The following is a 25,915-nucleotide window of genomic DNA, read 5'->3' on the forward strand; positions in this document are numbered from 1 at the left end:
CTCTTATTCTAATATTTTAGGTCTTACATCTAGACCGGGCATTGGGTACTTCTTCTTCTTTTTCACTTGAATCTTATTTTTTGTGTATACTTCTGCATTGCTGTATGGAACATGGCATGTTTTCAATGACTTTTTCTCATTATGGAAAATTTTAAACAAACTATAAAAGTAGAGAGATTGCTACAACAGACTCATATATTTATCATCCAACTTCGGCAATTTCTAACACGTTTGGTCTTGTTCTGGCTGTACTCAGCCCCCCTGCCTTCCTGGACTGTTGTGAAGCAACTCCAAGACATCATTCCATTTGATCTGTAAATACTTCACTATATATCTCTGCATTAGATAAGGACTTTCTTCTCTCTTTCTTTGTCACTCTTTAAGCATAACCATAATATTGTTAACAAACCTAAAAATATTAATAATAATTTCTTCTACTCATTAGATTTCTAGTCTACATTCAAATTTCCTGGATTGTGTCATAATTTTTTTTTTTTTTTATATCTTGTTTGTTTGAATCAAGATACAGACATGATCCCCACACATTGTGTTTGGTAGATACACCTTGTAAGGTTTATTTTATTTTTATTATTTTTTAGGGTTTATTTATTTTTTTTGAGAGAGAGAGGGAGAATGTGTGAGCTGGAGTTGGGGGTAGGGCAGAGGGAGAGAGAATCTCAAGCAGACTCTGAGCTGAACCAGAGCTTGACTCATGGCTCAATCTCAGGCCTCTGAGATCACAACCTGAGCCAAAATCAAGAGTCAGACATGCTTAACCAACTGAGTCACCCCGGTGCCCCTAAGTCTCTTTTATTTACATTTATTTTTCATTTGTATTAAGTAGTCTCCACGTCCAAAGTGGGGCTTGAACTCACAACCCTGAGATCAAGAGTCACATGCTCTACCTACCGAGCCAGCCAGGCACCCCCATTTAAAAAAAAGATCTATTTATTTATTTATTTTAAAGAGAGAGCAAGAGCACATGTGAGTAGGGGGAGGGACAGAGGGACAGAATGCCCAAGCAGACTTCCTGCTGAGTGGAGAGCCCAAAGCGACAGATCCATGACCCATGAGATCATGACCTGAGCCAAAACCGAGAGTGGGATGCTTAATGGGCTGAGCCACCCAGGTGCCCCTTTTTAAGTCTCTTAATTCATAAATTTGCTTCTTTTGTCTCTTTCTTCTTGTAATTTGCTTTTTGAAAAAATCAGGTTATTTATCCTATAGTTTCCTACGTTCTGGATCTTGCTCTTGTATCTCCATGGTGTTGCTTAACAGGTTCCTCTACTCCTATATTCCCTATACAATGGTGGCTATTTCTTCAGGCCTGTCAGATTCAGATTCAATTTTTTAGCAAGAATTTCCTGGTAGTTGTATTGTATACTTTCTATACCTTCTATTTTTCAATACATTTGAAACTATTAGTGCTTGTTATATCTGTTGTGAGAGGTAAATAAAAACATTGACTAATACATCTTTTTGTTCTTCTTAGAGCCTAAAAACAAGACCTTGCAATGAATACTTGACTTTTTTACCATGTATATAATGAATTTTATCCTTTCAAAAAAGTGTTCTAATGGAAGATTGGTGATAAGTTTGGGTGATAAAGAAAATATCTATGATAAAATCTTTATTTTCAATTAGGAAAATGGAATTGTGGCCTACATTATTTCCCTTTTTTGTTTTGATATCCTGAAATATATGTTTGTTTAAATTTTTAGGCAAAATAAAAAAGGATTGTGGTTCTATATAAGTAAGGCTGTAGTATGCCTTACCCAGTACTTTAAACAAATTAGAAATTACAAAAAATAAATCAGAGGGGCGCCTGGGTGGCTCAGTGGGTTAAGCCTCTGCCTTCGGCTCAGGTCATGATCTTGGGTCCTGGGATCCAGCCCCGCATCAGGCTCTCTGCTCATCGGGGAGCCTGCTTCCCCCCACCCCAACCTGCCTCTCTGCCTACTTGTGATCTCTCCCTCTGCCAAATAAATAAATAATCTTTTTAAAAAATTAAAAAAAATTTGAGAACTAGTATCTTAATGTACACATTGGGTTGAATGATAGATGACTCCTTCTAAAAAAATAAATAAATCAGAAAAAATTCTTCAAAGATAGAAGACAAAGCATTGTCTTTGGCATTTCCTCTCTTATAAAGTCCTTTCTGTATCAACTTTCTTTTTTTTTTTTTTTTAAGATTTTTATTTATTTGCCAGAGAGAGAGAGAGAGAGAACACACAAGCAGGCAGAGAGGCAGGCAGAAGCAGCGAGAGAAGCAGGCTTCCCGCTGAGCAAGGAGCCCGATGCGGGACTGGATCCCAAGACCCTGGGATCATGACCTGAGCCGAAGGCAGCAGCTCAACCAACTGAGCCACCCAGGTGTCCCTCTGTATCAACTTTCTACATCACTTTCAGTGTTTTTCTGTGTCTCCACAGGTGAAAGACATCATTTTCTATGATTACTTTAGTTCAGGCTTGAGTAAAAGTCACTCAAATATTTCCCTTACTTTCTGCAATAGTTACAACCGTTTATTTAAAATCAATTTTTTTTTCAGGAATTCTGCCTAGTGATATAAGTCAGGCCTCATATGTGTTTTTTGATCATCTCTGTGTGTTTTCTACTAGTTCAGACAAATTGGAGCTCCATGAAACTCTCAATGATGATTCAGGAAGCCAATGCCATCAGCCACAAATTTAAAAAATGTTATGTTTTTGGCAGGTGAGAAATTTCTTAGCCTAATTATAAAGTAGTTCTTTGTTTTAAACTAACTGATGTTCATATGATTGCTTTCTAAATTTAGTTTCTGCAAAGACATAGAATCTACATGACCTTTCTAGGAGAGAACAGTATCAGAATTCCCAGTGACACATTTGGACTCCCCTTTCAGAGCTCACTCGGGAGTAAAAGACTTTCAATAACTAGCATACCATACTAAATACACTAAGTATGTTTATAAAATATACTTATTTTATTAAAATATACTTATTTGTTAATATAAGTGTATTTTATAAACAATAATTTTAGGTGTTTTAGGAATTTACTAATTTTCTTTTGAGTTGCAAACTTACAAATATTACATGTTTGGAAAGAAATATACCTAATTAGAATATGATTTTTTAAATTCTTATATAAGAAGTTATTTTTATATAGTATATACTAGACATGTTTTTTTTACTATAATAAAAATGCTTAACAATGGAAAGATTTAATCAGTGGACTGAATTTTTATGGAAGTTGTTTTAATTCAGAAAACTCTTATAAATGGGTATGTATGTTTTAGGATAAGCATTTTTCTTTGGTCTTTCTTTCAGACATGATGTATCAGATAAAGGAAGTAGTTCTGACACTTATGTTCGGGTTCGTAACCTACAACTAGGGATCTCAACTTTCTGGAGTCTGGAAAAGTTTGAATCTAAGCTTGCAGCAATGAAAGAACTTTATGAGGTTTGGAATATTATTAAAACCTTTGTAAAGTTTTTGAAATAAAAAATATTGGGGCGCCTGGGTGGCTCAGTGGGTTAAGCCTCTGCCTTAGGCTCAGGTTGTGATCTCAGGGTCCTGGGGTTGAGCCCCACATTGGGCTCTCTGCTCAGCCGGGAGTCTGCTTCCTCCTCTCTCTCTCTCTCTCTCTCTCTCTCTCTGCCTCTCTCTCTGCCTACTTGTGATCTCTGTCTGTCAAATAAATGAATAAAATCTTTAAAAAATATGTGTATATATATATATACAAGTGACGTGTTCTTAGTAAAGAAACTTTGGCAAATAAAGGAAAAGGAAATTTACATTACCCAAACCAACCAATAGTAACAATTATGTAAATTTACTTTACTTTTGCCTGTAATAGATGGGGTTTTATTAATTTATTTTAATATAGGTATACCTGTAATAGAGAAATTTAGTGCTGAATCTGTCCACAGTTACACTTGTGTGTTTTCAAAATTTTGCATTTAAGCTTAAAGAAAAGAAAAAATTTGATAGACATAAAGCACTTTGCATCATTTGTCATTATCTTCAATGCCTATAATGTGTATTTTTACATAATTATATTCTCCCATTGCTGTGCCTTTTGGTATTACCAGTTGTTTTCTATTTTAATAGGACTAAAAATATCCCTGCACATATTGGTTTTAATATCTTACAAAAACACTGTACTGAAGTCATTTGATCATTCTTGCCTTGTCATATACATTAAAATATGGTAGATGAATTACCTCTGTTATTATCCTACCTCCTACTTTCAACTGTTGAAATATTCTTTGACTATTTTTCTGTATAACTATACTATTTCTGAATCAAGTTCTATATGTATAGTATTTTGCTTGAACTTTAATTAATATTACTCTAATACTTAAAATTCAGGTTATTATCATGATTAATATATTCAACTGGGGAGTGATGGAATCTTAATGTTGTCAGAGTGTTCTTTTATTTTTCTACTGAGGATTTATCTTTTTTGTTTTTACTGTCTTCTAAATCCCAAGTTTATGTTTTTGAATCATTTAATGATTTCTGGGCTTTTTCTGTAGTAGCACTCTTTCAATATAATTTCTAGCATCATGTGCTTGCTTTTTGTTCTATTAAGAATGTGGTATTTTTAAGGATTTATTTTTTTGTTTTTACTGTCTTCTAAATCCCAAGTTATATTTTTGAATCATTTAATGATTTCTGTGCTTTTTCTGTGATAGCACTCTTTCAATATAATTTCTAGCATCATGTGCTTGATTTTTTGTTTTGTTAAGAATGTGATATTTTTAAGATTTTATTTATTTGAGAGAGTGTGAGTGGGAGAGGGGCGCAGGGAGAGGAAGTGAAAGAATCCTCAAGCAGACTTCCTGCTGAACACAGAGCCCAATATGGGGCTCAGTACCAGGCCTCTGAGATCATTACCTGAGCTGAAATGAAGAGTTGGATGCTTAACTGACTGAGCCACCGAGGGGCCCTAGGAATGTGATATTTTTAGACTTCTGTCAGATAACCTGTAATTTTGCTAATTTTTTAATTTTAAATATAACAAATTTAAGTTTTTGTTTTCTTTTAGTTGCTAAAAATGTTTTAAAAGATTTTATTTATTTATTAGAGAAGAGAACATGAGCAGGTGAAAGGGCAGAGGGAAAGGGAGAAGCAGACTCTCCGCTGAGCGGGGAGCCCAATGTAAGGCTTGATCCCAGGATCCTGGGATCATGACCTGAGCTGAAGGCAGATGCTTAACCCCATGAGCCACCCAGATGCCCTAGTTGCTAAATATTTTTTAACGTAAACTAATAGAAACCATATATTTTATTTTTCTTAGAGTAATAATAATAAGAGTGATGATGTCTTTTGTGATCCTGAAGATGAATGGGAACCTGACATTACAAATGCACCAGTTTCTTCCTTTTCTAGACGGAGGTAAAGACATTTTGTTACTGTTTTTTGTTGTTATTGTTGTTGTTCTAGGTATATATATGTAGATACATAGAAAGATATTTCCTTATTTTAAAGGAACTATCTACTGTCATAATGGATATGTCTGTGCAGAGAACAGAGTAATATAAGAGAAATAGTATGTTAGTGATCAAATTACAGCACTTGGGGCATTAAATTGTTTATCAGTCAGTAAGAATGGGGAAAAAATGGTCAGCATCTCACCATGTAAGTCTTAAGAGTGACTTAGAATAGCATAAATCTAATTTCCTATAAAAATGAATAGTGTTTATTACTTTTAAATTACCCTTTTTCAAGAACTTGGCATATTCTATGATATTTTATTGTAAGTTATAGAACTTTAAATGCTGTCAAGTTAGTATGAGCACCACAAAAGAATAAATATGGTGATAGAGAACTTCTATATGTGACAAATGCTGCTTATTAACTAAAACCATAAAAGACTTCCACAGTGAATAGATGTTTTTCAAGGAAAAACTAGTTCTGTTTAGATCTCAGATGCTTAGATTACAGAGAAGCAAAATGGTATAATAGAAAGGCCTTGGTCTTAGAACCAATTGAGCTGCTTAGTTTGGTTTTTAAACAGAGACTTCTTTTTAAACAAATACTTCTTCGTTTGGTATTTAAACAAGACTACTGTCTGCTATGTCTTGAGAATACAAAGATGAATAAAAAATACTCTCTGTCCCCAAAGACCAGGAATTGAAGAGACTAGAAGAACAGTTGATAAAGACCCAAAATCAGGTCAGGCAGAAGGACTGGAGAGGAAAGTGTGGTTTTATACATATTCAAGAGGAAGATTGAATAAGGACTTGGCTAGCTGTGGGGTTGAGGGTGATAAAGGGCTAGGAGATGAATCCCGGTCTAACAGGGGTAACTGGCTAAAGGAAGGTGGTGTTCCCAGACATGGAGGGTCAGATGAACTTATTTTTGAACACAATGAGTTTGAGATTCCCAGGGAGCATCCAAGTGTATACATTCAGGTCTAGAACACAGAAGGAAGGATTTGAGAATTTTCAGTATGTAAGAGTCCATGGCATTCTCCATCCAACAGAAGCACCATCATTATCAAAAACATTTACTTAGTGCTTGCTGAGTATTATCTCAGGTAGTTTACACAAAACTATGAGATCAGTGCTGTCATTACCCACTTTTTACAGATGAAGAGGCTGAAGATTTAAAGAGGCTATAAGTTGTCCAAACTCACAGAGCTGATAATGGAAGAGCCGGCCCTCAAATCCACGTTTGAGTGACTCTAGAGATCCTGATTTCTCTCGACCACTATGCCACATCGCCTCTCTGTTGCATATGAAAGAACAGAATCTTTCTGGTTAATTTTTTTTTTCCCTGCCCACTTCATCACCTTCAGCTGCAGCTCAGAATCCATTTGGGTTTCCAGACCCTTTCAGGCCTTTCTTGTTTTTGACTATGATTATTTTAAACTTTAAAATTTATTTTAAAATTTTAAAAATTTCAAAAAGATGGAACTACTTTAGAGAGATTTCTTCCTCCTATTACTTCTGTTCTATTTGCTATATGGTAACTGCTAAGCTACAGTAGGAAATAGCCAAGAAACAATAATCGATACATGTTATCTTATGTGTTATATACATACCAGCTGTGTGTTTCAAGCTGAAAGAAATCAAAGCATGTCCTTTAAACAGATTCTGAGTTTCTTGAGCACAGGATATATATCTGTATTCCTTATAATGTACTATAATAAAAAAGTCACAGGCTCATGTCAGCGTCCTGTGTTCTAACTTTTTTTCATTAAGTTTTAAATTTCAATTCCAGTATAGTTAGCATACAGTATCATATTAGTTTCAGGTGTGTAATAGAGTGATTTATGCCGAATGTACCCAAGGGCAAGTGACATTATATCTTTAGGCTTCAGTTTTCTCATCTCTAAGATGGAGACAGTAATACGTTTCTACAGCGCCTATTGCTAAGTTTAAGTGAGGTCATATATAAAAACAATTGTGTCTTCTGCTACTTCTGCTATGACCACAGTGGGACTGATGATGATGTCGTGAAGTAGTTGTAAGGATTCGAGATAAAGTATGTAGAACTTCCACCGCAGTGGATAGGTGTTGAATAAATAGCAGTTCTTATTATTGGGTGTTTATATGTGCTAAATAAGATTAAATCTTGGAATACAGAGATGATCTTATTTCTTTTTTTTTTAAGATTTTATTTATTTATTTGACAGAGAGAGAGATCACAAGTAGGCAGAGAGGCAGGCAGAGAGAGAGAGGAGGAAGCAGGCTCCCCGCTGAGCAGAGAGCCAGATTTGGGGCTCGATCCCAGGGCCCTGGGACCATGACCCAAGCTGAAGGCAGAGGCTTTAACCCACTTAGCCACCCAGGTGCCCCGATGATCTTATTTCTGATTTAATACCAGTGATATCTTTACATGGTATCTTCAGGTGATTTATCTTGAAGATTTCAGAACAGTGTTGGGTTCTCCAAAATGAGCTAAAGATGGCCTGTGGGGGAAATTGGGCAGAAGGGCTTGGGGTACGTAAGCTAACCTAAAGTAACATAAGCCTCCCCCAAATTCAGACCAGAACTACAAATTCATCAGAGGGTGATTCATAAATCCCTTTAGATTTTATAATATTGGTTTCTTACTGTATTTTATTATAAACAGATACAAACTTGGTGTACTTAGAATTATGGATCACGGTATGATTAATGAACATTAGTGAGCAACGAGATGAGTGAAATAGGTGAAGGGGATTAAGGGTACACTTATTGTGGCGACCACCGAGCAATGTATAGAATTATTGAATCACTGTATTTCACTATATTGTACACTTGAAACTAATGTAACACACTACATGTTAATTATACTTGAATTTTTGAAATTAATTAAAAATATATAATGAACATAAAAATTTTAGCTTATTGAAAGTTGGTGATCTACATCTTATTTTCTGCTAACCTCTAGGTTAATAACTAGGGAACCAACAAAAGTTTAAATTATTACCAGAAAACTAAAACTTCTTTTGATATTTTGAAATTAGGTGTTTTCATGTGGTAGAGATGTTTTCTTGAGAACTTCTATAATTTAAAACTATCATATTTTTTTAAAAAAATGAATTGCTCTTGTCAGAGACCTTGTATATGAAGTTTCAGCCTTGTAAGAATGTTTATGAGAGAATTGCAAACTCTGAGAATGCCTGCGGGTAATGGAAACACTGACAGATTCTTAATTATGGAACCGTTATCGGGCAGCGATACGCCATAGCCACTCTGCAATAGTGGTTTGGATGCCTATAAATTGTGATTCATTCTGTGGACAGTTAAAAGTAAAAGTTTTCCTGAGGTTAAGTAAAAATTCTTTGAAAGGAATGTGACAGGCATTTTGTTTGAGTTTAAACATTGTTTAACTATGATAGTGTTAGAAGAATAAATTTCCCTGGTTTAGACTTACTGTAATGTACCCTTCCCTTTCATCCCTAAGTACCAAAAACTGTTACCTTTGAGTATTGATATTTCTTCTTCCTATTATCAGTCATATTGAGGGTTGATATTTCCTTTCCCTGTTATGAGTCATATTTCTGTGTTTTTCTTGTAGGAATTCATGGGGAAAAATATATTTGAAACGTTTAGATGACTCCAGATGGAATATGTTTTTGTTTAATGATCTTTTCAACAAATAGTATTTTTCTTTGGCCGACAGTGGTAGAGAGTTAGGAAAACTGAGACTTCAAAGGATCCCCTAGATTTAGATCCAGGTCACAGCTCGAGGAGCTTCACTGATAAAATGAGGGCTGGAGTTGGCGTTTAGAAAATTGACAGATGAATGGCAATGTGGAAGTAGGCTGCTTTTTCCAGTAGCAGTTAAGAAAAATGAGTAACAGCTAGACAGCCAGTCACACTCCAGGCAGAGATCTGAGTGGTTTTATAGGCTGAGGGGAAAGAGGCAGCGGAAAGAGAGAGTGAAGATAGAGTCATTCCCTCCGTTTGTGTTACTGCTACACTTCACAGGCGTTCTGCTTTTCACACTGTGTAGCAAGTGCTTACTTGAATGTTTTTTTTATGTAAATCATCTCCTTGTTTAGAATCCTTGCCAGGAGAATCTCAGCATAAAATCCAAGCTTCTGTAATTGACATTAGGGTCAGCCTCAGGCTGGCATCTTCGTACCCCCTAGCATCCCCCCTTGCTCCTCTCTGCTGTCCTACTGTAGTCCTTCTGAATCTCACTCTGTCCTTGAATGCACCATACTTTTCTCTGATCACCGGGCTTCCCACATCCTGGTGCCTGTGTTGAACACTGTTCCTCCTTCCCAAGACTGCCTCCGTGTTGGGCTAACTCCTGTGCATCCTTCAGGGTCATTGTCCCAGGAACCCCCTCCCTGCATCCTTCAGGGTCATTGTCCCAGGAACCCCCTCCCTCCTCCCCCCTGACTCCTTGGGCCAGGTCAAGTTCTTCTCCAGCAGAGCATGCTCTGCTCTCATGGCACATCACTGTATTGTAATTATTTGCCTAATTTCTCTCTTTTCCTATGGACCTTAATTGTTCATGAGCCCAGAAACCATGTTTCCTGTGTTTAAACACAGTACTTAGAACCTGTAAACAGGAGTACTCTATAAATATGTATTCCATTTAATTAACTTAATTATATGCTTAGAACAATACCTATAAATAGTAAAGTTCTTGCTTAGTAAACCAAATGAATTTAACTATTTATTGATGAAAATGTTTCCACAGGAAACACACACCTGCATACCCATTTTCTTTAGAGAATTAAGAATATTTTGTTTGAGATTTTATTTATTAATTTAAGAGAGAGCAGGAGAGAGAGAAAACACAAGTCAGGGGGAGGGGCAAAGGGAGAAAGAGAAGCAGGCTCCCTGCTGAGCAGGGAACACAGTGCGGGACTCGAACCCAGGACCCTGGGATGATGACCTGAGCTGAAGGCAGATGCTTAACTGATTGAGCCACCCAGGTGCCCCAAGAATATTTTTTTTAAAGATTTATTTATTTATTTGTTTGAGAGAAAGAGAGAGAGCATGCACATGAGTTGAGGGGTGGGGGGCAGAAGGGGAAGGAGAAATAGACTCTTCACTGACCAAGGAGCCCTGTTTGGGACTCCATCCCAGGACCCTGGGATCATGACCTGAGCTGAAGGCTGCCACTTAACTGATTGAGCCACCCAGGTGCTCCAAGAATATTCTTAATATTGTTATTCCATGTAGTATATAACCACTGATCTTATGGTTTATCTTTTTTTAGGAGCAGGAGCTTGATGAAGAATAGAAGAATTTCTGGTTGTTTACATGATATACAAGCCCACCCAATTCAGGATTTGCATTCTTCCCATTCATCAGGTATTTTTTCATCACATTTTCTTGTATACTGAGAAAAGTCTCAAGGCTTATTGTTTACCAGCACAATAAAAGGTCGTATATCTATGGTATCAACTTGTTTATTCAGTATTATTTGAGAGTAAGATGTTTTACAAAAGTAATTTTCAGGACGCCTGGGTGGCTCAGTTGATTAGGCAGCTGCCTTCAACTCAGGTCATGATCCTAGGGTCCTGGGATCAAGTTCCACGTCGGGCACCTTGCTCAACAGGGAGCCTGCTTCTCTCTCTGCCTCCGCCTGCCACTTTACCTGCTTATGCGCTCTCTCTGACAGATAAATAAATAAAGTCTTAAAATTTAAAAAGTGATTTTTCCAGGTAAATTAAAGCTGTCTTTTTAAGGGCCATATTTAAAAATTAAAGAAAATACAAGAGCTCTTTGCTCATTTGCAGTTTTCAAAGAGGGAAACAAACCATGGGTGCCTTTAGTATGGACCTGCCCAGGCAGCCATGGGGCTGGGGACGGTGCCGTGTGCAGCTCTGGGAAGTTGAGCAAGTGTCCTAACTTCTCACCTTAAGTGCTGTATTTTTAAACCAGAGTTTTGCAATGCTTTGTAAAGTGTTGAGGTTGGATTTTAGAATGCATTAACATTATTATCTTACTGAACAAAGAATATATTGTTAACATTCATGATGACTAGAATATAATCAATCACTATTATCCTACAGTGGTAGAGCTTTGCATTTTGTAGCTTTTCTTTTTTCTCTTCCCAAATCAAATTCTTATCTTTGGCCTACTCTCTTTAAAAAATGCTTTTTATTTTGTTTTGTTTTTTAAGTAAACTGTACCCCAAACATGGGGCTCAAACTCACGGCCCCAAGATCAAGAGTCACATGCCCTAATGACTGAGCCAGCCATGTTTCCCTGTCCTAGACTCTTAATAGTCCCCACCCTTTGTCTTTATTCTACCTTCCTTTTAGTTTGGTGTTTCGTCATCTATGAACCTGGACCAAAAAAATAACCTTGTTTATTAAATGAGAATCATTATACTCATGAGTTAGCATTCCAGTATAAAGTTATTACCAGAGGCTCCAAATTAGCTCGTTAAACTGTTTCCATTTACTTCTGGTTTGGACAGTGCTTAGAAAATTAGTCTGAAAGCCTGTCTCCCAGAGATGTGATATATTAACTGTACATAATAATTGGCTTTAGCCTATTTTAATTATAGTATGCCTAGATAAGGAACTGATATAAAGTAGAGCTAATGAGACATTCCTTTTAATAGTTTGCTTTAGTATTGCCTATACTTTCAGCTTATGAATTAATTTAATTACTTTATATTATGATATTTATATTTATTCTGTTTATATTATTTTTTGTGTAACTACCATTGTTTTCACTAATTTCAGAGTTTCTTAGGTGTTCCCCAAAAGTCAATAAGGAAGGAGAGTAAACCAGTGGTTGCTTAGTTTATTTGCATTGTCTATTATTTGTATTGTGGTTGAGAAACTACTAACCTATGGATTGACTCCACTGACAGATTACTTGACTCCTTTATAAAATTGTGTTTTCACTTAGGCTTATTGAAGTAAAAATGCATTGAGATAAGAACAGTCTACTTTGAATTTACTGACAAATGAGTCTATAATATGCTGTGTTAATACATTTATTTGAAAGTATTGTGCCTGAAAAGTAGGCTTAAGATGGCTATTTTCTACCGATAACAGGATTACTGGAGAAACCGAGCCCTATTTACTCAAGTTCGGCAGAATCTTTTCTTCCTGGAATTTGCAAAGAATTGATTGGGTCATCCTTAAGTTTTCTTGGACAGAGTTATGATGAAGAAAAAACCATGGCAGACAGTGTGATGGATAATTTTCTTAAAATTTATCACGGGCTATTTGCCATTGCCAAAGCTCATGAAGAACAAGATGAAGAAAGTCAAGAAAACTGTAAGCAAACTTACAGCTTTTATTAACTTACATGAATGATTATTTTCTGCACATTACATTTTCTTTTGAATGACTGTCACATTTTGCATCCATTTTCTGACTTTAATGTTGATCATATATGAGTTCTTTTATCTGGAGATTATTTCTTCCAGTAATTTTCCTTCTTTTTTCAAAGTGTTCTCTTCTGATCGAGCAACCCAGTCACTTACAATCCAGGTCACATGTGCTTTCGAGCAGCTTGTGGTGCTAATCAAACACTGGCTGAATGAAATTCTGCCTTGCACCAGTGCAGCAAGGCTTGAAGACGAATTGAGACAAGAGATCAAAAAACTAGGAGGCTACTTACAGTTATTTTTACAGGTAAATTGCATTGCTGATTATCATTTGAAGAATTCGTTTATTCAGCAAGTATTTATTGACCTACTGTCTGCATCTTCCCCAAAATTAGATCTGTAGAATTTTCAGAAGTGATTTTTGTTTTGTAATTCTGAAGCTGTGGTTATCTATAATTGTTTATTATTTATGGCTTCTGTGCCAGGCACTGAGAGTTCTCAGGGATTTACAAATATTAACTCATTTAAATCTCTTAACAACTTCAGAAGTGGGTACCATTATTAATCACCATTTTATAAATGAAGAAATGGAGGTACAGGGTATGTAGGTTGTCCAGTGTTACAGGCATAGCCGGTAAGTGATAGAGTTAGGATCTGAACCCGGGCAGGCTTGGGCCCAGAGTTCATGCTCTTTACCATCCATATTCTACTATGCTAATCCTCCATAATGGCTATGGGGAAAAAGGCAAAGTCTTGCTCTGGTTGTTTGTTAGATTTCAGCTTATGCTGAATTAGTCACGAGCCCGGTGATGCATAGGCAAGGAAAATAATTTTTTACCTTATATCAAGTGAGATTAGACTTGGCTCTGAAGAAGTAAGCTAAAAGCTTACTCTCTGTCATATAAAATCTGGAAGGAGGCATGGTGGCTCTGCTCCACTCTTTGAGATCCAAGCTCCTTCCAACACACCTTTCTGCCAAGCCTAAATCATGGCCCTTTATTTCATTGTCCACCAGAGTGGTGGAGCTCTGTCTGAGTTCAGTGCAGCGGATGAAAGAAGTGACAAAGAAGAGAAAGGCCAAACTTCTTTTAAAGGAAGTTTCTGGAAATTTCCCTATGACACTTCTCTTTATGTATCTTTGGCCAGATTTCATTACATGACCATATCTAGCTACAAGTATTATTGGGAAATGAACTTTTTATTCTGGACAGGTATGTACCTAGTGAAAAAAATCAAGAATTCTATTACTACAGAAGAAGTGGGGAATTTGATATTGGATAATACCTAGTCACCCACCATTTCAGTGAACTCCTCTGTAAGAATTCTTTGAATAGGGGTGCCTGGGTGGCTGAGTCAGTTAAACATCCAACTCTCAATTTTAGCTCATTTTATGATCTCAAGGTCATCAGATCAAGCCTTGTGTCAGGCTCTGTGTTTAGTGTAGAGTCTGCTTGGGATTTTCTCTCTCTCTCTCCCTCCCCCTGCCCTTCCCCTGCTTGTGCATATATGCATGTGCTCTTTCTCTCTAAATAAATAAAATCTTAAAAAAAAAAAAAGAATTCCTTGAATATATGAGGGGAACAGATATGAAAATATCAAAAGGGATAGGTTTCAGTTTTTTAAATGGGTGACTTAGATTCATAACAAAATGTTCTAGAATGTTGAACAAAGCTTACGTTATTGTGCCCACCAAGAGACTTTCCACATTCTATTATTGTGGTAGAAGTTAGTTGTATCAAATACTTCCAAGTGGGTTATTTACTTGATGGGATTTGGAAGTGTTTGTTTGATTGAGTAATCTCACTGGTCAAATTGAAATCAAACGTTTATTTTTTAATTTTTTTTTTAAGATTTTATTTATTTATTTGAGAGAGAGTGAGAGAGAGTGTGAGAGGGGAGAAGGTCAGAGGGAGAAGCACACTCCCCATGGAGCTGGGAGACCAATGTGGGACTTGATCCCGGGACTCCAGGATCATGACCTGAGCTGAAGGCAGTCACTTAACCAACTGAGCCACCCAGGCACCCCAAAGGTTTATTTTTAATTGCCCATTATTCTTCCCTAGGAGGTCTTTCTGGGTCTCCCCACAACTCAGTTAGGCATTTCTCTTATTTGTTTTTCAGATAACCTTATACTTCACCTGTTATGCCTTTTTTTTTTTAAAGATTTTATTTATTTATTTGACAGACAGAGATCACAAGTAGACAGAGAGGCAGAGAGAGAAAGAGGAGGAAGCAGGCTCCCTGCTGAGCAGAGAACCTGATGCAGGGCTCGATCCCAGGACCCTGGGATCATGACCTGAGCCGAAGGCAGAGGCTTTAACCCACTGAGCCACCCAGGCACCCCTGTTATGCCTTTTAGTATAACATCTCTATAAGCCCACACACCTCACTGGGCAGTAAGCTTTGGGCAGTTAGAGCGGCTTAGGTGTCTTTTTTTTCCACAAGGACTCCTCATATGAAATATGCTCAGTTGGATACTTATTATTGCATTAACTATAAATTCACACTGGATGAAGGATCACTTTGGATATAAGCAGTGAGGAAACAGAATGACCCTAGGACAGAGAGGTGGGCCTCAAACCGGTATGGGTGAAGTAATAGATGAAGGAAGTGTTCTGATAGCACAGAGCCATGATGATGAAGGCTGGCCAGAGAGCAACATTGGGGAGCCAAAGCCTGAGAGTCCGACTTGTGCTTGAGCCTGGAGAAGGAAGCTAGTTGAGCGGTTGTGGTGGGAAGAGAGTGTGAGATATACTTAGTTGGCTCTTAGATTTCAGAGGCAGTTCAGGAACAGGAAAAAACCCCAAAACTCATCATTGGCATTTGGAAACCCAGTGTTTGAACCCATGCTAAATTAGTTCTATGTCCTTTGGCAAATTGCTTAACTTTTTAAGCTCCCCATTTCCTCTTTGGGAAAATAAAAATAACAGTGCCTATCTGACAAGGTTGCTATGAGGATCAGATGGATGGGTGTTATAAGAAAGTGTCTGTTAGAGTAACTGGTGTGTAGTTTCTTTCCTTCTTTTCATTCTCTAGGAAGAACACTTTGAACTTAACTTAGGAGTTGTGACCTATAGCCCTATGGGAAAGGTTTTATGTAAAGAATCAAGGATGGAGAGAACAGGTGACCTGAAGGGGAGATTAGACCAAGCTCAGGAAAGACTTATGTTAAATTGGCAAAACTGAATTTAGTGACTACACTTCCTACCTAAGTGTGGTTTGAGAATTCTTACCTTGTAGCAGTATTATAAGCATGGCCTAGAAAGCAAGCCAAGAGGAGTATTCTGAAGAATCTCTGTAGTTGGCAGGTAAAAGAAAGAAAATCTCAGGGGCGCCTGGGTGCCTCAGCTGTTAAGTGACTGCCTACTGCTCAAGTCATGATCCCAGGGTCCTGGGATCGAGCCCGGCATCCGGCTCCCTACTCAGTGGGAATCCAGCTTCTCCCTCTCCCACTCCCCCTGTTTGTGTTCCCTCTCTCGCTTTGTCTCTCTCTATGAAATAAATAAATAGAATCTTAAAAAAAGAAAGAAAGAAAGAAAGAAAGAAAGAAAGAAAGAAAGAAAGAAAATAAATCTCGGTGCAGGGCAGGGGAGGCACGCTTCATTCCTCTTGGGCATGTGTACTCAGGTGTAGAAGCCTTTTGTTTGAAGGGTTGTTTTTCCCCCTTTCGCTTCCCTCTCCTCTTCCTTCTCCCCTGATAAGAGAAAGTATCTTTATTAACCATCTGTCAGATCGCTGATGGGAGAGGAAAAGTTCAAAGGCAAAAAAGAGCCACATTTTGTTCCCTTTTCTGGTGCGGGGAGCACTCACTCATCACTTCTGTCTTCTATTTAGTTAACTGCATACTTGTCTTCTCTCTCCTATTAGCATGTAGGGTCTTTGGGCGTGGAGGCTGTATACAAATGATTTTATCATCGTTAGTAGCTATAGGGTTGCATGTTTTTTGATTCTGAGTGAGACTTTTATGAAGCATAGTCACAATATGAATGAATGCAGAATTTATTTTCTTCAAATTGCTTTTCTTGTCTTTTCTTTACCTCTGTTTATAATCTCATGTATCTGATATACTGATCCGTTTTTGTTTTATAGGGATGTTGTTCAGATATCTCATCAGTGGTAAAAGAGGCTCAAACAAAAATAATCCAAATTGTACAACAAGCTGTAAAGTATGTGGGACAGTTAGCAGTTCTTAAAGGGAGCAAGCTGCATTTTCTGGAAAATAGTAGCAATAAGGCTGCCAGTGTTCAGGTAATTTGGTAATATTAGTTTTGGAAGACTTCATCTGAGGAACAGTAGTCTTCTGATAATAGTATCAACTAAACAGGATAAGTTGTTTTTATTTTAAAATAGGTCATACTTTTAATAGTTTGGCAATATTTAAAGCTGTTTCAATCTAAATTGGTTAAATGTACTGGATAATTCTGGAATCCTCACTTTGCCTTTTGGATCTTTGCTTTGATGATGTGTACTTACTCTGGAGGGTTTGCACAGCCAATCAACACATACAGAACTCCATAATTCTAGAAAATTTGTATTTGCTTGCTCTAAGTATTCATGCCATTAAGAACAGTGTTATATTAGAATGTTACTGTGTTCTAGCAACACAGTTCTAAGATGACTTTTTTTTTTTTTTTAACTTAAATTTTACTTAGTTAACATATAGTGCAGTATTGGTTTCTGGAGTAGAACTCAGTGGTTCATCACTTAATACCCATCACCCATCTAACCCATGCTCTACCCACCTCCCTCAGACAGATATTCCTTATTAACTGTTATATGTGGAATGTTAAATTACAGATTTGCTAAATTTATTACATATTATATGTGGAATATTAAATGATAGATTTTCTTACAGACTGTTTTTATCCCAGCTTTAGTTGAATTTAATAAACTAGGAATTTACTGTAGTCCTAAAATAATTATTTTATAATTTTAAAAAAACACCGAATTTTCTACTTAATGCTTAAAAACTTTTTCTAGGAGGATTTCATGGATGCTCTTTGTGATGGTGTAGGCTTAGGAATGAAGATTCTATTAGATTCTGGACTAGAAAAAGCAAAAGAACTTCAGCATGAACTCTTAAGTCAGTGTACCCAAAATGAGGTAAGAGGAATAAAAGAACATTCTATATAGTACCAGATGGCCAATAAAGTTGATTTTTAGAAAATAGTTTAATTCAACTAAATTGGATTCTTATAAATTTATGTATTTTAATTAGTGTTGAATTTTTTTTTTTAATTGAAAAGGCTGATGTGATCATTATGTCAGTTATTGTCAGTGAACCGTCTGTGGATGAACTCCAGAGCAGAACGGAGTCTGGCAGTGACATCTAGTGTTCACTTTCTGCTGGTCTGTTTCTTCCTGATCTTTGTTTAGGTCTCTACTTTTCCACCTAAGAATAGAAACTACCACTTACTGATGCCATATTTTAAACTAAATATTTTGCCAAAGGCATTCATATCTGTTATTTCATATCAAGATACAGAATCAATGAAGATTTGAGTGACTTCCAAAAATATGCTTCCCCGGCACCTCCTCTAGCTAACTGACATTAAGCATGAACCCAGTAGCTGTCTTAGAGGTGGCACTGTTTAAAACCGATCTCTCAGTTTTCAGCAATCATTTATCAAGTCCACACTCTGACTCTGTATCTTCACCTGTTGACTGTAATAATACTTATGTTCTAGATTGTGAGTCATTTATTTACTAAATAATTTCCCAGTGCAAGTATGGGACTAGGTGTTCTACTTAGAATAGGGGTGAACCTCCCCACTTTGCAAGGGAGGAATTACTTGGGTTCCCATGTGTTTTACGGAGCTGGAGGACCTCGTCCAGTCGTCCGAGCCAGGGTTTTATATTCTACCTACGGGACTCTGAAACTCCGCAGGCTACAAAACTAAGGTTTGTAAATCATTGTTCACGCACGTTAATTTTCGTTATTGGGAGTTATTATTAGTGATGTGGGGACTCAGGAGATAAGTTCTAACCTTTACAGCAGTAAAATCTCGGAGTCCTGTCAGTTCTAGAATCTTGTAACAACTTCTTGTTAAAACCACCTCTGCCCATTCCCTTTCTTTTTCTGGAGTCCATCTGCTGGGATGGAGCTGCCTGGGGATGTTGTGTTTGCTGAGCTCACCCCCACAAGGACAGTACTCATTTACATACATACTGTTTGATCTAGGAAAGACAATCAGGTAGAGGACCCTTAGTGTCCACCCCTGTGACTCATTTCCAGGAAGGCATCGAGTAAGTTAGATTTTTTTTTTTTTCCTTTTAGAAAAACCTTTTCATGAATGCAGTCTAGCTTCCTTATCAGGAGAGAAATTTTCCATATAAGCTAGAGGGGCTCTCCAATGCTCCTCAGACTAAAAGGCTACATGGGTTCTAAAGGGCTATCATCTCTGCCCAAACCGGCTCAGAACTGGAAGAAACACTGAACATTAAATTGCTCTCCTGCTTCCTGTGTAGCCTTGAGCTGCTCACCTGGGCCTCTCCTGTTGCATTTGAAAAGTGAGGATGAGGGGCGCCTGGGTGGCTCAATGGGTTAAAGCCTCTGCCTTTGGCTCAGGATGGGATTGAGCCCTGCATTGGGCTCTCTGCTTAGCAGGGAGCCTGCTTCTCCCTCTCTCTCTGCCTGCCTCTCTGCCTACTTGTGATCTCTGTCTGTCAAATAAATAAATAAAATCTAAAAAAATAAAAAAAAATAAAAAAAAAAAGTGAGGATGAGCATACGAACTCCCTAAGATTGTTCTGAGGATTTTGTGCCAATCTGAACAGTGGACAGAGAAGTGCTAAACCCAGGGCCCGGCAGGTCTTAGCTGTCTCAGCTCGCTCGGGCTTGTTCTCACCATATGTTTGCCTTTCCCATTTTGTGTTATTTTGCCCTTAAAATACAAACACATTCAAAAGGATCTCATTTTGTCGCTATATCAAAATACATGGGTCTAGTCCTAGGAGACATGAGGCTGGTTTCAGCTCTGTAATGCAACTTTGAAGACAGTGGACTCGTACTGCCCACATCTCCAGCTTGGGCGTGCCCCGCCGCAGCACCAGCACCGTTTATCCCCAAAACACTTTCTCTGTCCTTGTTTGCAAGGTACAGTTTCCACCGGCAGTAAGTGCAAAGGGCCTAGAGTCAGTTAATGAAAAGTAGAAGCGAAATAGCGCACGTGAATGTGCTTGGAGTAGTAGTGGGGGCGCAGACGTCAGCTTGGCTGCGGTTTGCAGGAAAAGCATAGCAAAAGGGTCCGGCCCATTTTGCATACAATTCATATTATCAGCATTTTCAGGCAAACATCTCTCTCCCTTCCTCTTTTTTTTTTTTTTTAAGATTTTATTTATTTATTTGACAGACAGAGATCACAAGTAGGCAGAGAGGCAGGCAGAGATAGAGAGGGGGAAGCAGGCTCCCCGCCAAGCGCGGAGCCCGTTGCGGGGCTCGATCCCAGGACACTGAGATCATGACCTGTGCCAAGGCAGAAGCCCAACCCACTGAGCCACGCAGGCGCCCTTCCCTCCCTTCCTCTTATTTTCTTTCTCTCATAGTCCCTATGCCCCCGCTGTATAGTCATGGTGGGATTTTAGCTCGTCATATTCTCTTAAGTTAAAACTCAAGAACCTCTGGAAGGAAAACAAAGAATCCGAAGAACTGGAAAATGGGTTCAAACATAAGGCATTGGATTTATAACTGTGAAGCTGGAGCCAGGGAAAAAAGAATTTGTGTATGCCTCCTTTTTTTTTTTTTTTTTTAAACCACATAAAAAACTTTAAGTTAGACCTTGGGAAGAGCTGTGTGGGTGAAGCCAATTAAATTCTTCTCACACCGTCCCCTGCAGAAATTAAGTGAAAAGGTACCTCAGGGGGGCAGCATTGAGCAGTACAAAAGCAAAGGCTTCAAACTGAGACTGGGCTTCACACCCTGGTTCTGAGTCTTAGGAGCTTGGAATCTGTTTTCTTATTTGTAAATGAAGACAGTTGCATATGCAGCATAGAATTATAATTGAGAAGCAGATAATAAAACATGTAAGGGAAATCACTCAGATATAGGAAGGCAAATACTGACAGTAGTTGATGATAACCTACTATGTCGTATATTTCAAAGTTGCTAAGAGAGTAGAACTTAAAAGTTCTCATTGCAAGAGAAAAAATTGTAACTGTGAGGTAATGGATGCTAACTAAACTTCTTGTGGCGGTGGTTTTGCAGTATATGAAATCATTATGTTGTACAGTTTTAAACTAATACAGCGTTATATGTCAACTGTATCTCTGTGAAAATGTATATGTAGTTCTTTGAGCATAATATCTGCTTGATAAATTAGTTACGTCACCCTCTTCAGGGGAAGGCTTGAAAAGTTCATTCCTATAAATATTTAAATGTAAAACAAAATGCTGTTATTATCACAAACATCAGAGTGTATCTATAGTTAATATAAAATCAACATGCAATTTATTTTGAAAGAAATTCTGTCTACGTGATTTAGGTACGCCAGCTGTTTAATTGCAGTCCCAATAATAGAACTCAAGTCTTTTGATTTCTTAGACTAAAATTCTTGCCTGTCTCATCCCATAGAGTTCTAGGATTTTTAAACCTCTAAATAATTATTTATATAGTAAAATATGTTCATATTCCATATAGGTTACCAAAAAGATGAAAGGTAAAGCCATGGGATTGATTGGATGTCTTGAAAACATGTTTGCTGAGTGGAAAACAGTAAGAGAAGCTTTAATGTTTACTTTGGTTTGGTGTATTTTAGCATTTCGTTAGGCTGAAGTATAGATATGATATGTTTATTTCAGTTTTCATCCTTAGTCGGATCATTCCTTTGTGCCTGGTTAGTTGCAGCATGTGTCATAGTTTTCTAGCTACTTCCTCTTGGACGTCACAACTTATTTGTTTAAGAAAGAGATAAGATAATGTATAGAAATTGATTAATAGTATTTTATCTATTTCTTACTGCTACTAGTTTAGTAACTATCAGCTTTTCCAGGGATAGTCACTGGCTAAAAAATTGTGTTTAATAATCAATATGCTTGAAGATTTTAAAATATAGGTGAATTAGACAAATTATTTTCAAATCACAAGTAAATAACAAAATATAAATTAAGTATATAATCAATGTGTCAAATAGGAGAGAAATAGCTATGGCTTGAAAATTTTTATTTAAATAAAAATAAATGGGAGATATATAAAGTTGAACTCTAAAAAATTAAATTTATCTTTTATGATATTGGATAATAAAGGGTACTGTTGTTTTATTTCATTCCCATGTAATATGATGATTTTACTTTGATTTAAAATTAATTTAAAATTCTTGGGGCACCTGGCTGGCTCAGTTAGAAAGGAATGCAACTCTTGAGCTCAGGGTTGTGAGTTCAAGCCCATATTGTGCACAAAGCTTAGTTAAAAAAAATTCTTTTAATTTAAAAAATAAAATTAATTTAAACTTCTTATTTCTTTTAAAAACAGTAATTACTAATATTGTATGTTAGTCTTGCTTGTGGAAACAGAACTAAGCACTGGTGAGGAAAGTAAACTCATTCTCTTCCCTTAAGATAAGACTCTGGTGATTAAAATTATATTGACTAAGCCTTACTGTCATGTGGCCTATTATGTATCTTTAAAAATATTAACTTTATTTACAGAAAAGTTTCAGAACTGAACTACAACAAGAAAGTCCTGGATACCAAGATTTGAAGAAGATGGTTAATCTTGCACAGGAATTCCTGAAGTTAAAACATTGCTTGGAGCAAACTATTCAAATTATTATTTCTGCACTGAGAGGTATATACTCCAGACAGATTTGTAATTAATCAAAATTTTATAGTTTAAGAACTCTCAGACATCTTTTCATTTCTAGTCTAATTCATTAACTAAAGTCTAATTAATGCTACTTCTTTGACACTAATTATAGAAACTTGTGTGGTCATATTCTCACTTAATGTATGTAAGTACTTTGCCTAAATAATTAGATCCTAAAAACCCAGGTGTTTAATTAGCAGATAAGCTGAGTAATCTTAAGTCATTTAGATTTATCTTGACAGGATTACTTTGACCTAAAAGATATGTAGAGTCATATAAGAGTAATAAATACCTCATGAAAAATGAAAAGGTTAATGAACTTTTTCTTCTCCTTGCGTAGGATGCCACACTGACAAAAATCTTCTCAAGAATTGCGTTGAAAGTCTTTGCAACTTGGCCAAGGATTTTCATGATGATTTGAGCATGCGCTGTACTTCTCTTGACAACTGTGAGAAGAGACTACCTCGAGTTGGCCATGGGGGACTAGAATCTCTAGCCAAGTCACTCCTCTTATGTTTTGAATCAGAGGAAAGAGCTGATTTGTTGAATCCCTGGGAAACTTTTAACCAAAATACCAGAGAAGAAGGACAGCGATCTAAATCAAGCAGGACCGACTCCGTTAGGAATAAAGGTGTACCAAAGCGTGTCTTTGAACTCCATGGCTCATCCCCAGCAGTGACCTCAGAGGACAGCACACCCGGTAGGATTCAGTGGGTGTGAATTCTGATATGTAGGCACTTTATGACCATCCATGAAAGAGAGAACACTGAGCAGGCAATTTTCCTTATGTAGGAGAATATAAAAAGCAGGAAGTCAGCATAAATGTTTCAAAGAAGTCCACATCTGTTTGACGGCCTTCCATTGGGAATGGAGAGTATAAGCATTATGGAATCCTGATTTCAGAATGTGCATTCAGGAGTTTCTTGGCAGATAATTTTAAATAGGCATTCACCGTATTGGAACACGGTGGCAAGATAATGAAATTAGGCGTTCGAAAACAAGTGAATGGTCATTTCTCCAGTTTCTCACTGCCTTGAATTTTAAATGTTTATTTTTCACATTGATATACTATTTTAAATGTTTATTTTTCACATTGATACACTATTTTAAATGTTTATTTTTCACATTGATATACTATCTCTGGTTAGTTCTTCAGCTTGTTTGTAAATGGTTATTATAGTTACTATTAAGTTATTTTCTCATGAGTGGAAACATATGAATAATTAGTTACCTTTATGCCTGTGCCTTCTCTCCTCTGCAAATAGCTACAATGAGGTTTATGGTGAAATTGCCAATGTAGGTTTTACTAAGGCAGCTTAACTTGCATTGTTAGATCTAAAACTGTTTTCTTGAAAGGTTAACTGATTGCCTTTTTGAATAGTGTGTTCAAGGGCAGTTTCCTTTTCTTTCCAAATAGAAATAGTTACTTGAATATATATTAATAAAATGGCTTGCTGGTATACTAGTTCACTATATTATCTATGTTCCATAATGGGAGCTGTATGAATATAGTTTAAAACCAATTAAATAGTGCCAGAATCATCTTTTGAATGGGGTTAAGAAATCAGAGGCTGGACCTTTTCTTGATAATGCTTGTTTTGTTAAAGGTGTAATGAAAGAGTTTGTACATGATTTGGTAAAGGTTAAAGATCCTTATTATATCTCACAGTTGATTTGCAATCAGGTAATAAAGATAATATTCTCCTTTTGGGACCCTTCATTAAGGAAATAGTTTGACATTTTGACCACAAGCATATGTGGAATCTGGAAAGATACTTAATGATTCTGCTTGAGCGATACTGAGCAGTTCCTGGAGAATAATTCTTTTAAATAAACTGATCCTTTCATGTGCCCTTTTTACTTGCAGATATCACTTTAGCCTGAGAAGTGAAAATTGGATATTAGTACCATGAGTAAGTTCAGTAATTTCCTTTTTGAGAAGAGATTGTAAATACTACTGGTTACTGCAGCCAGAACAATGTTAATAAACCATGTGCTGTATTGCCAGGTGCTTTAAAATGGTGCAGTGCAGCAAATTTGCTTTAATTTTCTTTTTTTTTTTTTCTCTTCTTTCTGGCATTTGAGCTTGTATTCTTTCTGAAGTTCAAACGTATTTTTAATAGTCAATGCTCTGCCAAGTGGCACTTTTGCTATCAAGTTTCATGAAGTGTCAACGTACATAGGAGAACTTTGCCTGCAGGTTGTACTTCTTTGAGGAACTTTCTAAAGTATCAATACAGTAATTTAAAGTAGTTTAAAGAGTTTAAACATGTTAATGTTTGGTACTTAGTCTTTACTTCCTGTTTTTGAAATTCATGACTTCATTGGTCAAAAACCTATTATTAGTGTCTTTGTAAAATTTTGTATATATATATATTTATACTTTTAAGTAAATTGTTATATAGTATTCAAACAAATGATGAAAATATATTTGCTCTTAGAATCATGTGCACTGATGAGAAATGTTATAAACAGAATTCCTTTAATAAATGTTACTGGCTTCAGAATTCTCTCTTGGTCTCAGGGTTTTTTTGTTTTATTGATTTTCTTTTTTCTTTTTTTTTTTATTAAAAGCTTTTATTTATTTATTTGACAGAGAGAGATCACAAGTAGGCAGAGAGGCAGAGGGGGGCGGGGGAAGCAGGCTCCCCACTGAGCAGAGAGCCCGATGCGGGGCGCGATCCCAGGACCCTGAGATCATGACCTGAGCCGAAGGCAGAGGCTTAACCCACTGAGCCACCCAGGCGCCCCTGTTTTATTGGTTTTCTTCATTATTTTATTTCTGACTCAAAATTGCCATAATAGCTCTGCTTTGATAATAGTTATACTGGTTACATCATAGTTACACATAACTATGTTGTGTTCATCATAGTTACGTATAACTATAATTGTTTTATATATAGATATATAAAACTATAATAACAGTTATGCTGGTATTGCAAACCAAACAAATCATTAGGTAATACTAAACAATAATAATATTATTATGGCAACTACTTAGATTTTTTCGTTCAACATTGCTCTGCCTCTTTGCAGCTAGTTGTCTGGGATAGCTTTATCCGCACGTGCTGTAGTGGAAAGAGCGGCTGTAGACAACTTGCTTGCTGTCTTCCTCCCCATTTCCTCATCTGCAGAAAGAAAAGTAATACCCATCTCATGGGTATTAATTGGGGCATTAAATGGGGAAAATGTAGGACTAGGTCCTGGCCAAGTAGTGCATTGTTAGTAAATGTTAGTGTCTGTCCTTTCCCATTACTGGCAACTAAACCCTCATCGTCATATGTAGAGGGTCACACGTGGTGTAAGCCTGCGCTGTGAATGACAGTCCGCCAGAAGACAAGTTGTATTGCAACCCTGCAAACACGGCATACTTGAAGATATAT

At 36.9% G+C, this 25,915-nt stretch overlaps 1 protein-coding gene across 1 annotated transcript in view; it reads left to right on the forward strand.

Moving 5' to 3' along the window:
* KIF14 (kinesin family member 14) overlaps window positions 1-23,252 on the forward strand; it is a gene marked incomplete at its 3' end in the record, with an annotated part of 52,727 nt that extends 29,475 nt beyond the window's left edge. The window contains exons 20-30 of the mRNA XM_080824806.1: window positions 2,620-2,713; window positions 3,307-3,439; window positions 5,283-5,380; window positions 10,658-10,752; window positions 12,456-12,680; window positions 12,856-13,040; window positions 16,823-16,981; window positions 17,714-17,836; window positions 21,369-21,443; window positions 22,376-22,514; window positions 22,873-23,252. Of these exons, the coding sequence (XP_080680932.1) occupies window positions 2,620-2,713; window positions 3,307-3,439; window positions 5,283-5,380; window positions 10,658-10,752; window positions 12,456-12,680; window positions 12,856-13,040; window positions 16,823-16,981; window positions 17,714-17,836; window positions 21,369-21,443; window positions 22,376-22,514; window positions 22,873-23,252 (1,706 nt within the window). The remainder of the gene's footprint in view (window positions 1-2,619; window positions 2,714-3,306; window positions 3,440-5,282; window positions 5,381-10,657; window positions 10,753-12,455; window positions 12,681-12,855; window positions 13,041-16,822; window positions 16,982-17,713; window positions 17,837-21,368; window positions 21,444-22,375; window positions 22,515-22,872) is intronic.
* Between the last annotated feature and the right edge of the window lie 2,663 nt (window positions 23,253-25,915).

The sequence above is a fragment of the Martes martes genome, assembly GCF_963455335.1.
Source record: "Martes martes genome assembly, chromosome: 15".
Lineage (NCBI taxonomy): Eukaryota > Metazoa > Chordata > Mammalia > Carnivora > Mustelidae > Martes > Martes martes.